Below are 13,771 nucleotides of genomic sequence, written 5' to 3'. Positions count from 1 at the left end.
GTAAGGCCGCAATACATATGCACCCTCCTCCAGACACTGCTCAAGCCTCTTCGCTCTTTGCTCGATCTCATGCTTTAATATACCTATGGATTGAGGAAATACGGTGCGCTATCAGAGAGATAAACATTGGGACTCTCTGCACCTTCTTTCTCTTCAGACTTGTATGGACTTTCTTTCATAACCACCACTCCAAGTCTAGCACAAGATAGGCCAAAGACAGAACCTGCAAAGGAACTGATCGAATGCTAAGTCCATCTATCTTGATTTCTCGCTGCGAACCAATCGAAGAAAGATCACTCAGGATGGCGCTGGCCGGGGATCGCCGCTTTGCGTTCATGAAGTGCTAGCTATCGAATATGGTACAGGAATAGCTATTCCAGGGTCTAGTAGTGCATATCATCGGGATTCATCTTTTGGTATAAATAACATATTAGTATACTATACTTTCGTTTCTTCTTGCCTGCTCATCCGGCGCCGCTTGTCTTGCAGAGCCGCCAGGTCCGATGCCACAAACAGAGTCCGATCCAAGATGCCGTTGATGGTCAGGCATGTTACCAGAATCCATAATAAGACCACACACAGGGATAATATCTGCAAGCCATTCATTAACTTGAGGAAATGTCACCGAAAAAAAGCACTTACTGTGCCTAGTACTGCATAGAACCGAGACGGCAGCTCCCGCCCCAGCTGAACAGTGCAAGTTGAAAAGACCCCCAGAGGGAAAGTAAATGCCCACCAACCCAATTTGAAGGGGAATCGTCGGACATAGAGGATCGAAGCAACGGCGAAGAAAAGCCACAGTAGCCCAAATCCCCAGAGCAGAAGACCGAGGAGCACACCCACGTCGTGGAGAACGTCCCCAGCGCCCGCGCGCAGCGTCTGGGTTTGAGGAAAGACTTTCTGGGCGACATCTCCCAGTTTTTGGATCCTACGAATGTCAGCAATTTGTTCAACTATCCAGTTAGAAGATTGGGCATACCCAAATCCACCTTGACCCAGCGGCCCCAAAGGCAGAAAGGTGCTCACGATGATGGCTCTGGCGGGCAGTTTGTGCAGCATCAACCGCATGAGATAAATCCCAATGATCATCATGGCCAACGGAACGCCAACGCCCCATAACACATAGCTAGCAAGAAGAGTGCCCAAGGCATGCTGGGGGTTAGGCAAGACACTGGCGACAATGCCCCCGGAGGCTGCCGCGACAACACAGGCTACGATGGGCAACAACCACGCCGGGCCCATGGAGGGGAGCGTACTTTCGTTTTTCCTCGTCATCCTGTGAGTTCAGTCAGTAGTTGGTTCAACTGATACACGGTGTCCTACACCCACATGATGAACGGAAGGGCAAAGCAAGTCATGACGGATATGACTGCATCCGCAATCCAAAGTCCCCAAGCCACATAAGCAACCCAGGAACCCCAGGCCGGAACACACACTAAACAAATCATATTGATGATAGTGGCCAGGCCCATGGGAAATGTCCCGAGGAAGAGCGACTGCACAGGATGCCTGACCATGACCGAGAAGATGTCTGGATACACGATATAGCGCAGCAGACTGCAGATTAAGAAGACGAGGAACAGCAGAATATTCAAGACGAAAATGACTACGGAGATCCAATAGAGCCATCTACCATTGTACGGCAGTGTATTGAGCAGGATCGAGACAATCCCTGTGCCCATGTTGGCCGAAAACCATCTGTAACAAGGTTAGCCATGCTCATCCAACACCGCCGACGATAATATGCGAATCATACGCGGGAGTGAAATTTCGGACGACATAACGCCATCCTATCTCATGCTTGGACACCTCAGGCTCCTCGTTGACTGGCTCCAGGCCGCAGGTAGATAATTCACTTGGAGAGAAGGGCTCATGGTGCGTTTCGCTTGAGCGACGGTCATTCCATGGCGATTCGCCACGGCCTCTACTCATGGTGAAGGCGTGAAAAATGTGAGAGCAGGCGGGCCAGAAAGGGACATCTAGATTAACCAAAGTAAAATCAACTCAGGCATGTATACAATCTTTCACGAAGAGGAAACTTGTAATGCATGGTGACCGTTGCTAGGATCGGCTCAAAAGGGCTTCAACTGATCGATGGAAAAAGAGAAATGGATCTCTGGAAAATTTATCTCCAGCCATCTGGGAACGTATGACGCTGCCCTGTGATCTGAATTGCTACCAAAATTGCAGCGTTTCTATTAAAGCAAAGCCAGACTATGGCCGGTCAATACAATTCAGGTGGGTCAAAGGCAAAGGCGATTCATGAAAACGAGACTATGACACTAATGACTACTTTTTGCACGTCCTCGAATCCAACGGACAGACCCCGGAATTCGCCCCAGCGAGCGAGTGGGCCATGTCTTTCTTCTGGATTCCTTCTGTCAAGTGGAACTCTTAAGAGTTATGGCTTTCTTTCCTTACATTCTTCAGCTGTTCGAGTTCGGCGACTTTGGGGATGTCGGGGACCGAGTGGACCGGAGAGGAGCAGCACCAGGTCGGCCATTATTATTCAAATAAGAGATCCCGTCAAGCTGCAGTCGATACCGAGAGAACTTCTGTCTTAATTTTAGCAGGAAGCGACAGACTTGGGACACATTGAGTTTGTGGTTCCCGAGAGTCTACGTCATGTTATCATGATGGCGGCGTCGTCCTTGAGGAATGCGGCCTCTACAACAACACCGAGGAGCCCGATATCCTCATTCTTAAGGAGCACGCGAGTCGGCAGTTCGCCATCTTCTATGTTCGTTGCGAGTCCGCTGTCTTGACAAAATGGAACCAGTTGTCTACCCGCTCTTTGAAAAGAAGACGTCGACATGGCAGTACATCGTCGCCTGTCCCGAGACTCGCGAGGCCATGATTATCGACCCTGTGCTGGACTTTGATCCTGCTCAGTTGACCATCAGCACCAATTCCGCCGACAAATTGCTCGAGATTATCTCATCCGAGGGTTTCCAGGTCGTGCGACTGCTCGAAACACACGTCCACGCGGACCATCTCACGGCGGCCTACTACCTCCAGCAAGAACTCCTACGCAGGACAGAGAAGCGAGTTCCCATCTGCACGGGACATCGAATTCGTCAGGTTCAGGAGACATTCGCCCGAAAGTACAGTGTGCCTTTTGATGAGCTAGACAACGTCTTCGACCACCTCTTCCAGGACGACGAAACGTTTCAGCTGGGGAAGCTGACCGTCAAGGCGCTTCATCTTCCCGGTCATACTCCCGATCACAGCGGATATCAAGTCGACAGTAACGTCTTCACCGGGGATTCAATCTTCAATCCGGATGTGGGCAGTGCGCGATGCGACTTCCCTAATGGCGACGCCCGCGACCTGTACGAATCCATGACCAAACTGCTCGCTCTGCCACCACACTTCAAGCTCTACACGGGACATGACTATCCGCCGTCGACCCCGTCGGACTCCCAAGCCGGCTCCCAGGCCAGTCGCGATCCCATGCCGTACGTCACGGTGCAGGAGCAACGAAACAACAACAAACACGTCAAGGAAGGGACCAGACTGGAGGATTTCGTGCAGTGGAGACGGGAAAGGGATGCGACACTGAACGAACCCCGGTTGCTACACCAGGCCTTGCAGGTCAATATTCGGGCGGGAAGACTACCTGCGAGTGCGGATGGCAGCCAGCGGACGTATTTACTGATGCCCATCAAGATTCCCAGTTTGCTGGCGAGCTCGAAATCTCAGGGTTGAGAAGGCGATTGTCTCATGTATATAGCGTTTCCTGTTCGATGTATCTTTTCCCCACGATGGCGCGTACTTCCTCAGCAATCCGTGTCTATCAATAGATCTCCGTCCCCCTATATCAGTCACCCCTGACTTCCACCTCCTGGCATCATCTTCACCGCTATCTAGCCAGTGCATGATGCTATCAACGCCTACCGACGGTTAATCTAGGGAATAGGGATATCATCATATCACAGGGCCCATGACGCTCCTTCTGGGCCACCCTCTTCATGGTATTTGCTAATGAGAATGATAAAAGCGGTCCTCATGCCCAATTGATAGCCAATAGGGAATTTTATGCTGCTTTGACCATGGGACAAGCTGTTCAAGCTGTTCCACCAGTATGCGACACAGTCTCTGCTGATTGGTTCCATGCGGACGATGCCCCGGATCAATCGCCGACTCAGTAACTGGATCGGCGATTGACCCCGATAAGGGGGGATACAACGTATATCACCTCAACATCGGCAGCTGGTGTGAACATTAATGCGTGAATCTTTTAGTATTATTATCCTCTTAGAGACCATCTCATCCCCCCTCTTCTTCTTTATCCCATATCCAAAATGTCTCCTGCGTTGTGTGCTCCGTTTCCGCTGGCCGGTCACCTCCCGTCGCTGGACCGCATCCAGAACTATACCGTATCCCGAAGACCCAACACACTCTACACCCTCGATCACCTGGTAGAAGACATCAAACAGTACCTAGGAACCTCCGGCATTGACGATGCGCATGTCGACCATACCGTCCTGATGAACTTCATGTCCAAGTACACATCTAGTGCCGCAGACTGGTCCCGGTATATGCGCAATGACCCCAGCAAGAACTATACTCGGAATTTAGTAGCTGATGTCAGTGGACGGGCGAACCTGGTATGTCTGTTGAGTCTACTCTTCTGTTGGTGTCCAGTACTGATTCCACTAGCTGCTGCTGGTCTGGAACCCCGAAAAGGGATCCCCCATCCACGATCACGCCAACGCGCACTGTATCATGAAGATCCTCGACGGCGAGCTGAATGAATCCGTCTACCATACGCCATCTCCGGAAGACCACGATGGCCCGTTGAAGATCAAGAAGAACACGACGTATCAGCCGAATGAGGTGGCCTACATCAGCGACGAGATCGGCTTGCACCGGGTTGCCAATCCCCAGAAGGATCGGATCGCGGTGTCGCTGCACTGTACGTCTCTCTTTATCCACGACCATCGTTGTCCCTACTGACAGCTGAACAGTGTACACCCCTCCCAACGCGGCAGACTATGGATACAACATTTATGACCTGCAGACCGGACGGTCCAGCCATGTCTACCAGGCGTAGACACGGACGCTTACGACGTGATGCTATGATACCACTTGCTTTCCTTTTGGCGTGTATGATACCTGGTTGAGATTCCTGCGTGTGTTTATTTCGGGATGCTGCTGCTACTACTATACCTTTATCCACTGTGTTGTGTTTGTTCCTATTCCGAGAGTCGGTCGAACTGGACTTTTCATTCTATCCGCATGTCATCCAGATTGAGTAGTTGATATTCAAGATCTATTATCAGAGAAGCCAATCAATAACATGATTCTCTTGCTGTGTAGACTTGGCTATATCTATTGACGGCAATGTAATAGCACAGATAGTTTCAGTATCTCCATGCTCATTCCTGCCTTAGCATAGGGGGGCACTCTCATTCTAGATAACTATTTTCTATAGTTATTCCATTTTGTTCCTCTTCCACCACGTCATACATATATATATGTGTAACTAGTCTTAAGCCCCAGAGTCAAACACGTATCATAAACCATTTTTCTTTGAATTTCGAGAGATAAAGGCACATCACTTAGCCCAAAGAAGGACTATCTCTCAAAATAATGATACTTGATTGATTGAAATAAAGCACATGATGGTCATCTGCCGGATGTGGCTGAGCTGAGTCATCGGTGGCGGTGTTGCTGCCTGAACCATCAGGCTCTCGAGCGGTCGGCGATCAAAAGCGGCGGAATCCCCGAAGGCGCCGTCGTCCATTCTTCATTCCTGGCAGACTATGATGATTCCACAATAAATAATCCCCCACAATGAAACTCGGAGAGACCAGGGGGTGTATCAGATCAGGATGAGCGATAAACGAAGAGCTTCATCCCCCCAGGGGTCGGCAGTGCGTCCGTCCCCCCTGGCATGCACCGAATGTCGCAAACACCACGTCAAATGCGACGCCAAAAAGCCGTCCTGCACCCGATGTCTGGATGCCCGGCTGCCGTGCAACTATCTGCCTTCCCGACGGGGAGGCCGGCGGAAACCTCGTAGCAGTACCTTGCAGCCCATGCAGGGCGTGGCCGCGGACTTTCCTGGGATGGTGTATCAGACGCCGCTGTCTGAACCCACCAGCGCAAATCTGCCCGCAACCCAGCCCAGTCCGTCCGTGACAGGCAAGGAGGTGTCGTCGATCAGCTCCAGAGATTCTCCCCAGAATGTACAGCTGCCTATCGTGCCGGATTCGAGATTGGTGCGACTGTACTATGAGAATTTCCACCATGCCCACCCAATTCTGGTGCCAGCGACTTCGTATGAAGAGCGCAATTATCCCAGTTATCTTCAGCATGTTGTCCGGTTCATCGGCAGTCATTACTCGCTGCAGGTGATGGGTGACTCGTATAAGGAGGCCACTGTGCTGCAATTGAGCACCGCGACTGATCGAACGCCATGTATGGTCCAGGCATTACTGTTATACTCACTTTTTCTGTGCGCACGGAGCGAAGCCACGGAGGCGGAGAGAGCCTTTGTGCAGGCGACAGATATCGCCCTGGAACTGGGCATGTTTCGCAGGGATTTTGCCACCACATTCTCCAACGGCAATGAAATCGAAGCGGAGAGTCTGCGGCGGACCTGGTGGGAGCTGTTCATTGTGGAAGTGTTCATGGCCGCGCGACCCCCCAAGGTTGTCTTGCGCTGCGGGAACGTCCCGTACGATGTCCCATTACCCTGTGAGGAGTACGTGTACGCCAATCGCAAGGAGATCCCCCCGTCTCCGACCTTCACCGCGTTCAAAATGCGCGTGTTCACCGAGGAGGACGAAGACACACGATTCTCCCGATATTCATCCTTCAGCTATCGTATCGAGGCGGCGCTCATTCTGGCGCGGGTTCTCGTGCTGAATAGCCTGCCGGAGCCCCATCGAGATCACCTGCAAGCCGTCGAGAATGCACTGATCAGCTGGTCGAATCACCTTCCCAGACACAAAGTCGATATCGTCGACATGTATGGCAACGTCGACGAGATGCTCTTCCATGCCCACACGACCATTCAGTACGCCGCCATGCTCCTGCATCTACCGCGCAGCCATCTACGACCCGAATTCCCGGACCTCCAAGTCCCCATCTGTCCGGTGACGCCACTTCGACTCTCGCCGTCCTGTACCCGCCATGTTCACGACGTCAAAGCCACCGAGGCCTCGAAGCAACTCTCCAATCTCCTATCCATGCGTCCCAGCGCTCAGGGATACAGCCCATTGGTTGTATCCGCCCTCGTTCTCTGTGGTGTGGTCCAGCTGGCCACAAGTCGGATCCACGGCCCCGATTGTCTCGACCACCACTGTAATCGCGTGGTCCTGGTCCTGGGCTGTCTCAAGCTCCTAAGTTCGAACTGGCCGCTAGCGCGCCAGGCCCATCAGCATCTCCGACGTGCGGCTGCGGAGTCCTTCACCGCCTGGATCGAGTCGCAGCATCCCCAGGATGCCGGTGGCCTGGCTCCTGCATCACGGAACGAAGCCTACAAGGATCCCGCGGCTGACCACAATGCGTGGTACAACACGGGTGGTCAAGGGCTGAACGCCGATTTGCAGAGTCTCTTCTCTCCGGGGCTTCTGTCGGCGTACATTGATCCCACCTGCAGCGACCCGTTGCTACTGAATACAATGTCGGATTTCGACATGACATGACATGACATGACATGCTTTCAAATGTCTTTCTTCTCTTACGAATACGACTTCGCTTAGTTTCCAAGAACTTTATTGCGAGCTAATTTGCAAATGGCTTCTTTCTTCACCGCGCCGCAGATCCAGTTGTCCCTCAAAAAACAAAAAAAGGTGTCGCTACACCTTGACAATGCCATTGATGTGGTGGTGTATGCGAGTCTTCCAGGCGCTGCTCTTGGAACAACAGCCCAATATGTTCCAGACGCAGAGGTCAGAGATTTTCGACCAGATACCCAGCAAGGCCCGAATGGTATCTAAGCGACGCCATGGAAGTGGTGTTGGTGGTTCGCGGTCAATATAAACAAACAAAGTGCCAAATCAATCACCCAGAGATTGGCCTACAGCTACTGGCGGACTTCTCATGTACAAGGCAATTTTTAATCCTCAGCAATGCTATTTTACCTAGAACATATCAAAGTCCCTGCATTTCATTCAATCCACAATCCCCTGTGGCAGCAACACCACATAATCCAAGGGCGCTGGTTCCATTCCATCGGGCTTGCCCACAATCTTCAGCCGGTCGCCCTTGTGGATCTTCACATCGCGGAAGGTGATGCGGGTAGCCGAGTGGCCATCCAGATACACCGAGAGTTCATGGCTGAGCACATCCTCGTTGTTGCCCTGCCACTGTCCCACGAGGCGGTCGTTGAGGTAGGCGGTCCACTGTGACTTGCCACCGTAGAAATCGTAGTAGTTGATGCCCAGATCGTATTTGCCGGTCTTGAAGTCCAGCTGGGTGCTGGCCGTGCCCGTGGTGGAGTTGGTCGCCGTGACGATGGCCTTGGTGTTGGACGCCGTCTCGAACGGGTTGACGTCGTAGGGCACGTAGCCATCGAGCTTCATGTCCTCTGCTTCGATGCGCCAGGGGTGGTGACCGACCCGCTGCTTCTCGTCCGCAATGCCAGAGAGGTTGTGGTAGAACTCGTTGATGGCGTCGCGCCAGACGATGGAGTGGCCCGCCTGGTAGATGAGGCGGGTGAGGACATGCTCATAGCGCTCGGGGTCAATCTTGCCCCGGAGAGACTCCCACTGCGAGACGAAGGTCTGCGCGGTGTCAGCGCCGGCGTAGTGCGCGTCGTAGAAGTGCTGGATGACCGTCTTGCCGGACTGCAGACGCTGGGTGTAGGGGACATGGTGGAACCAGAGCAGCAGGTCATCGGGAGTCGTCTCAATGTTCTCGTACACCTGAGCAACTTCGGCGGGATACTGGCCCGTGAACTTGGTCCCGTTCTTGATGGTGCGGTCCATTCCGATCGCCTCGTGGTCTGCACGGGTCCATTGGCCCCAGCCATTGCCGTCCTGGGAGGCCGGGTTGGGTCCGTAGTGGGTGTACAGAATGTCGGTCAGGGTCTGGATACCCAGGTTGCCCGAGTAATTTTCGTATGCAGGCCACGACTCCATGGACATCTTTGTGATCGTGTCAAGCACACGGCGGTCGAGGCCGAAGGTCATGCGGATCCAGTCCTGAAGGATATCCTGCGAGTCAAGGGTGGGCTCCCAAGCGAGGCGACCGTAGGCATACAGATTGGACAGGGCGAGGTGGCTTCCGAGCCAGGTGGTGTTGGTGCCGACGTTGACGACCGCGGCCCAGCCGCCGAGGGGTCGGTTGAAACGCTGCCCCGAGATGATGTCGCGGGTTGGCGAGGGCTTTCCGTCAACACGGAGGTCGAACCCGAGAATCGTTTGCCAGAGAGGCGGCAAGTAGACCAGATGTGACTGCTGTCCGAGGTACTCCTGTGTTACCTGCAGCTCGATCGCGGTGTTGGTCTTGTACAGGTTGGCGAAAAGGGGCGAGACAGGCTCGCGGACCTGAAAATCGATGGGACCGTACTTAATTTGCACGACCACGTTCTCTTCGAACTTGCCATCGAGCGGCTTGAAGAAGTCCACGGCAGCGTTGGCGCGGTCGTTGTACCAGTTCTCCTCGCTGATGTGGTGGTCGTACACGAAGGCGCGGAACATGACTATGCCGCCGTGAGGCTTTAGAGCGCGGGCAAACAGATTGGCCCCTTCTGCGAGGGTACGGTTGTAGGTGGTGGGGCCGGGCTGACCCTCGGAGTTGGCCTTGACCAGATATCCAGCCATATCCGGGACACGCTTGTAGAGCTCATCGGTGATGCCGCCCCACCAGGAGATGACGGACTCGTCGAGGGGATCGTAGGTGTTGAGACCGCCGAGGGTCGACGGGGAGGCGAAGTTGAGGGAGATGCCAACCTTGACGCCGTAGGGACGGAAAATGTCCGCAATGCGCGCCAGTCCGTCCATGTTCTCGGGCTTGAGGAGCGATGCATTCGCGTTGACATTGTTGACGATGATACCGTTGATGCGGATCGAGGCCAGCAGACGAGCATACTGCTTGACTCGGGAGAGATCTTGAGGAATGACACCGTCCTTGAAGAAGATAGACAGGCCACCGTAGCCGTGTTCCATGCTGCCATCCATGTTGTCCCACTGATTTACCCAGCGAATGGGGGCATGGGGGCTGGTGGTGTAGGATACCGGAGCGAAGTTGCCCTGTGAGAGCATCGACAGGTATTCATACGCACCGTAGAGAGCTCCTCGCTCGCTCTGACCGATGATCTGGACCTTTCCGTCCTTGGTGTTGAGCCAGAAGCCATCCTCTTCAAGCTCGGGGACCGGATCGGCATCCTTGCATGCATGGTTATACGCATCGAGAGTACCGATGATGACGGAGGATCGAGTTGAGCAGCCTTTAGGCTCGACCGTGGCGTGCATTTTGAACATTCTTTGCAAGCCATCCTGGATCTCCTGACCGGCGACGGAAATTGGACTTGACTCGGTGGGGTCGAGGGTCACGATATGAGAAGGAAGCGACTTCTGGCATGCTCCATGGCAGCTAACAGGAGCATAACGCAGCCAGCCATCGAAACCATTCTCTGCAACTGCCAGGCCGACAGAGGCAACCAGCGTCAGGGTGGTGATGACGCTCCGCATCTTGTTGTTGTTGTTGTCGCAGAATGATCAACAGAAACGGTGCAGGGGTCCATTGAGGATTTAAATACTCTCTCTGCGAGCTTCATGAGCTGTCAGTGCCATCTACCACCTCGCCATTGCTCCCAAGAGCTCTCCATAATTTTCCGATTCAGGCTATATGCAGAATGCGGGGAAAGACTGGCCTTTGTCGGCAGTCTTTGCATCTGGGGAAGGCATATTGGATGATTTCAAGGTCCTGGGATTTTTTCTTTTTTCATTGCTCGAATGACTGTGCATGAAGTATCAGGAACTGAAGTGGTTGAAATGCACTTTGACAGAATAGCAGCAGAGTCCGATGTCCAGCTAACATAGTAGTATCAACAACGCCAGTCTACTGATTCCTGAACGGTATCGGTGTGGGGTGAAACGCGGGGGACAAGCAACGGGGGAGACGGATATCCTCCGATTAAGCAAGAGAGGTATTTAGCCTAATAATGGCACAGATGAAGACGGTGATAGTTAATCAAAGTCCAGGATGAATACGAATCTGGGTGATGATTTGGTGTTGAGTTGAAGCTTTTGTGAGAGAGCGAGAGAGAGAGAGAGAGAATAAGGACGCGCTGAGTCAGCAGCCACCGTCGTCAACGCGTCGCTTCAACAGAACAACATCTCTCCCTCTATCCAACTCTCACTCTCACAGACTGACCCCTTGGAGAGCTACAGATCGCAACCAGGTCGTAACCATGACGGACGGCACTCCCTCGACTGTCCGGACCTCCTTTCGTGCCCGTGCTGTAGGCTTCTTCCCCCCCCCCCATTGTCGGCAGAATATTGGAGAATCCTATTATTAACCCAACCCCACAGTGTGACAATTGCCGACAAAGAAAGGTGTTTGAAATTCCCGTTTCTAGGCATGCACAGACCTGACCAAGACAGATTAAATGCGACAAGGCCATACCATGCTCCAGCTGTGGCGCTCTTGGGATCCCTTGCCGAGCAAACGGGGTCACTGTGAGCACCCCAGAGCATCCACAAAGAACAGCAGAATCTGGAGAGTAGTATGCTTAGAATGGGTCATTCTGGCTGATTTTAATTATTGTTGACACTCCGATAGCGAGAAGAAATTCGAAGCCATCCAGGAACAACTGCTAGCGATCCAAACGGCTCTGCAGCAGATCACCCAATCCGACAGCCATCCTGCCGTCCCGCCATCTATTCAGCCTGCAGCTGCCCAAATCCCCTCTACTCCATCTGCTCCACTCTTTGAGGGTCAATCCTCCTTTAACAATGAGATCCTCATTGCCAGAGATGCCGCCTTCTCTGCCGTGGCAACATCTCAATCAGGAAGAATCGATGACCAAGTCTCCGCCGTCTTGTCGTCGTTGCGGAACAGTCTCGATCGACAGCAGACTTCTGCAACGGTGGTGGAGTCATCTGCACAGTCACAAGCTGAGCTGCTGCCCCGGGAGTTCCTCATAGCGCTCATCAAAAAGATCAAAGGTATGATTGCTCCACCTGGTGGGTTGCCTTGCTGATCGTTGCCATCCGATGACAAGCGACACCCCCATTCTACCTGGTCAGTAATTCTTGGAGAGACATGCACCAGGTTGAGTCCCTATGCCATGCAATCTACTTTCCAGTTGATCCAATCTCAGCGGGCTCCTTGACTTTGTTGCATGGCTTGTTGTACTACATCATTCGTGGCTATCTCCATGAGGAATGCGCAGAGCTCGCACGCTTCAATCTCGCCGCATACGCAGAATTCTGTGAACGACAATTCTCCAACGGCCTCAACAGTTATGAGATGATGCGGGATCCTACATTAGAGAAGATACAGGCTCTCCTCATTGGGGTATGGTCTTCCCCCGCCGCCCAAAGCCGCAATGTAGCTAATTCGAGAAGATAACCAAGGCACAAGAAGAATCTAACCTCCAGTTATGCTGGACTTATCTTGCCCTGGCGTTCAACATGTGCCAAAGCATGGGCCTTCATCGAAGTGCAGCGTTGAGGCATGATCCTTTCCCAGTCGCCGAAGCCAAACGTCATGTGTTCTGGTCGCTCTACACCATCGACAAGAATCTTTCGTTGAACCTTGGTCTGGCTTCTCATTTCCAGAATCACGACATTGATGCCGAGTTCTTTACGCCGTCAGTCAATCCGCAGTACTGTCCCTGGGATCTGATGACACTCACCACGATCGACTTTGCCACCCTCCAGGGGCGTATCTATGACCGACTCTATTCTACGTCCGCAGCCCATGCCACCGAGGAAGAACGGCTGAAAGCGATCACGGAATTATCAAATGACCTGATGTTGGCTCGTGGCCGTCTGCTGGGTGTAGGTTGAATTGTCCCTTTTTTGCGTCCAGCGCTAACGGTATAGATCGATGTGAGCCAAGGTCTTTATGCGGAGTCACTCCATGGAATGGCTGCCTGCGCCGACTTCATCACCGAGTCTGTCTTGACCGTGATTCTTCGAGCGCAGACGCGAGCTAGTGATGCCATGGCAATCACGTCTCGTTGTTATGAGGCGGCTATGCGAGCTTTGCAGAGTCACCTCGAGTGCTTTACTTATTTCCGCGGTCGCAAAACTCACAAGCAGACAGAATATGTCAATTGGTACGTTGCGCTCGTATGTTTCCGGTAAAGCTCTATGTTGACTTTCAAAGGATTCTACTCTATCCCTCGTTCACGCCATTTGTTATTGTCTTCATACATGCAATTACCACTGCCAGCACTGCCCATCTAGCATTATTGCAGGACACTGTCCAGTCCCTGGAGTTATTCAAGGGGCTGTCCCGCGGTTCGGCTCGTTTGTATACGATCTGCGCAGCATTCTATCGGGCAGCACAGGTTCTGGTCTCCTCAGAAGAGAGGTTGGAAGGTATAACTAAGAACCGCGATGGGTCGCTCATCATGCCGGCGCTCGACAGGACCATTGCGCTTCCTAATGTCGAGTGGCCGGAGAATGTGTTCGACTCGCACATGAATAGCGCGGATCTTTCGATGTTCCTCAACGAATTCATCGGAGCGAATCGCTCGGTGATGGATATTTTGAATTCTGACTATATGAACGAGTCGTGACATGGCTGTCACATCTATAATACAATTCCTCATCTCCCCACCCTTGATTTTCGACCGTTT

At 52.8% G+C, this 13,771-nt stretch overlaps 6 protein-coding genes across 6 annotated transcripts, besides 3 other annotated features; 4 read left to right on the top strand and 2 right to left on the bottom strand.

Annotated features, from left to right (window-relative positions):
- Positions 1 to 293: 293 nt before the first annotated feature.
- Positions 294 to 1,932, bottom strand: ACLA_017310 (TDT family transporter; the record flags this gene model as incomplete). The annotated part of the gene is made up of 6 exons (XM_001274709.1): positions 294 to 347; positions 445 to 591; positions 643 to 928; positions 980 to 1,267; positions 1,324 to 1,698; positions 1,757 to 1,932. The coding sequence occupies 6 exons, from the start codon at positions 1,930 to 1,932 to the stop codon at positions 294 to 296; spliced, it is 1,326 nt and encodes a 441-aa protein (XP_001274710.1).
- Positions 1,933 to 2,769: 837 nt separating this feature from the next.
- On the top strand, positions 2,770 to 3,708 carry ACLA_017300 (MBL fold metallo-hydrolase; the record flags this gene model as incomplete). Its single annotated transcript, XM_001274708.1, has 1 exon — positions 2,770 to 3,708. One exon carries the CDS (start codon positions 2,770 to 2,772, stop codon positions 3,706 to 3,708), a length of 939 nt encoding a protein of 312 aa, XP_001274709.1.
- A 596-nt stretch (positions 3,709 to 4,304) lies between these two features.
- On the top strand, positions 4,305 to 5,056 carry ACLA_017290 (putative cysteine dioxygenase; the record flags this gene model as incomplete). The annotated part of the gene is made up of 3 exons (XM_001274707.1): positions 4,305 to 4,610; positions 4,663 to 4,918; positions 4,971 to 5,056. 3 exons carry the CDS (start codon positions 4,305 to 4,307, stop codon positions 5,054 to 5,056), a joined length of 648 nt encoding a protein of 215 aa, XP_001274708.1.
- Positions 5,057 to 5,837: 781 nt separating this feature from the next.
- ACLA_017280 (Zn(II)2Cys6 transcription factor) lies at positions 5,838 to 7,658 on the top strand (the record flags this gene model as incomplete). Its single annotated transcript, XM_001274706.1, has 1 exon — positions 5,838 to 7,658. The coding sequence occupies one exon, from the start codon at positions 5,838 to 5,840 to the stop codon at positions 7,656 to 7,658; it is 1,821 nt and encodes a 606-aa protein (XP_001274707.1).
- Positions 7,647 to 7,672: a microsatellite.
- Positions 7,648 to 7,672: a microsatellite.
- A 454-nt stretch (positions 7,673 to 8,126) lies between these two features.
- On the bottom strand, positions 8,127 to 10,649 carry aguA (alpha-glucuronidase; the record flags this gene model as incomplete). The annotated part of the gene is made up of 1 exon (XM_001274705.1): positions 8,127 to 10,649. One exon carries the CDS (start codon positions 10,647 to 10,649, stop codon positions 8,127 to 8,129), a length of 2,523 nt encoding a protein of 840 aa, XP_001274706.1.
- A 562-nt stretch (positions 10,650 to 11,211) lies between these two features.
- Positions 11,212 to 11,237: a microsatellite.
- A 134-nt stretch (positions 11,238 to 11,371) lies between these two features.
- Positions 11,372 to 13,711, top strand: ACLA_017260 (transcription factor domain-containing protein; the record flags this gene model as incomplete). The annotated part of the gene is made up of 7 exons (XM_001274704.1): positions 11,372 to 11,422; positions 11,565 to 11,686; positions 11,743 to 12,128; positions 12,185 to 12,480; positions 12,531 to 12,965; positions 13,011 to 13,246; positions 13,297 to 13,711. The coding sequence occupies 7 exons, from the start codon at positions 11,372 to 11,374 to the stop codon at positions 13,709 to 13,711; spliced, it is 1,941 nt and encodes a 646-aa protein (XP_001274705.1).
- Positions 13,712 to 13,771: the final 60 nt, after the last annotated feature.

Source organism: Aspergillus clavatus, genomic scaffold (genome assembly GCF_000002715.2).
Source record: "Aspergillus clavatus NRRL 1 1099423829795 genomic scaffold, whole genome shotgun sequence".
In the NCBI taxonomy this organism is placed as follows: Eukaryota; Fungi; Ascomycota; class Eurotiomycetes; order Eurotiales; family Aspergillaceae; genus Aspergillus; species Aspergillus clavatus.
This window is presented reverse-complemented; position numbering and strand designations above follow the sequence as displayed.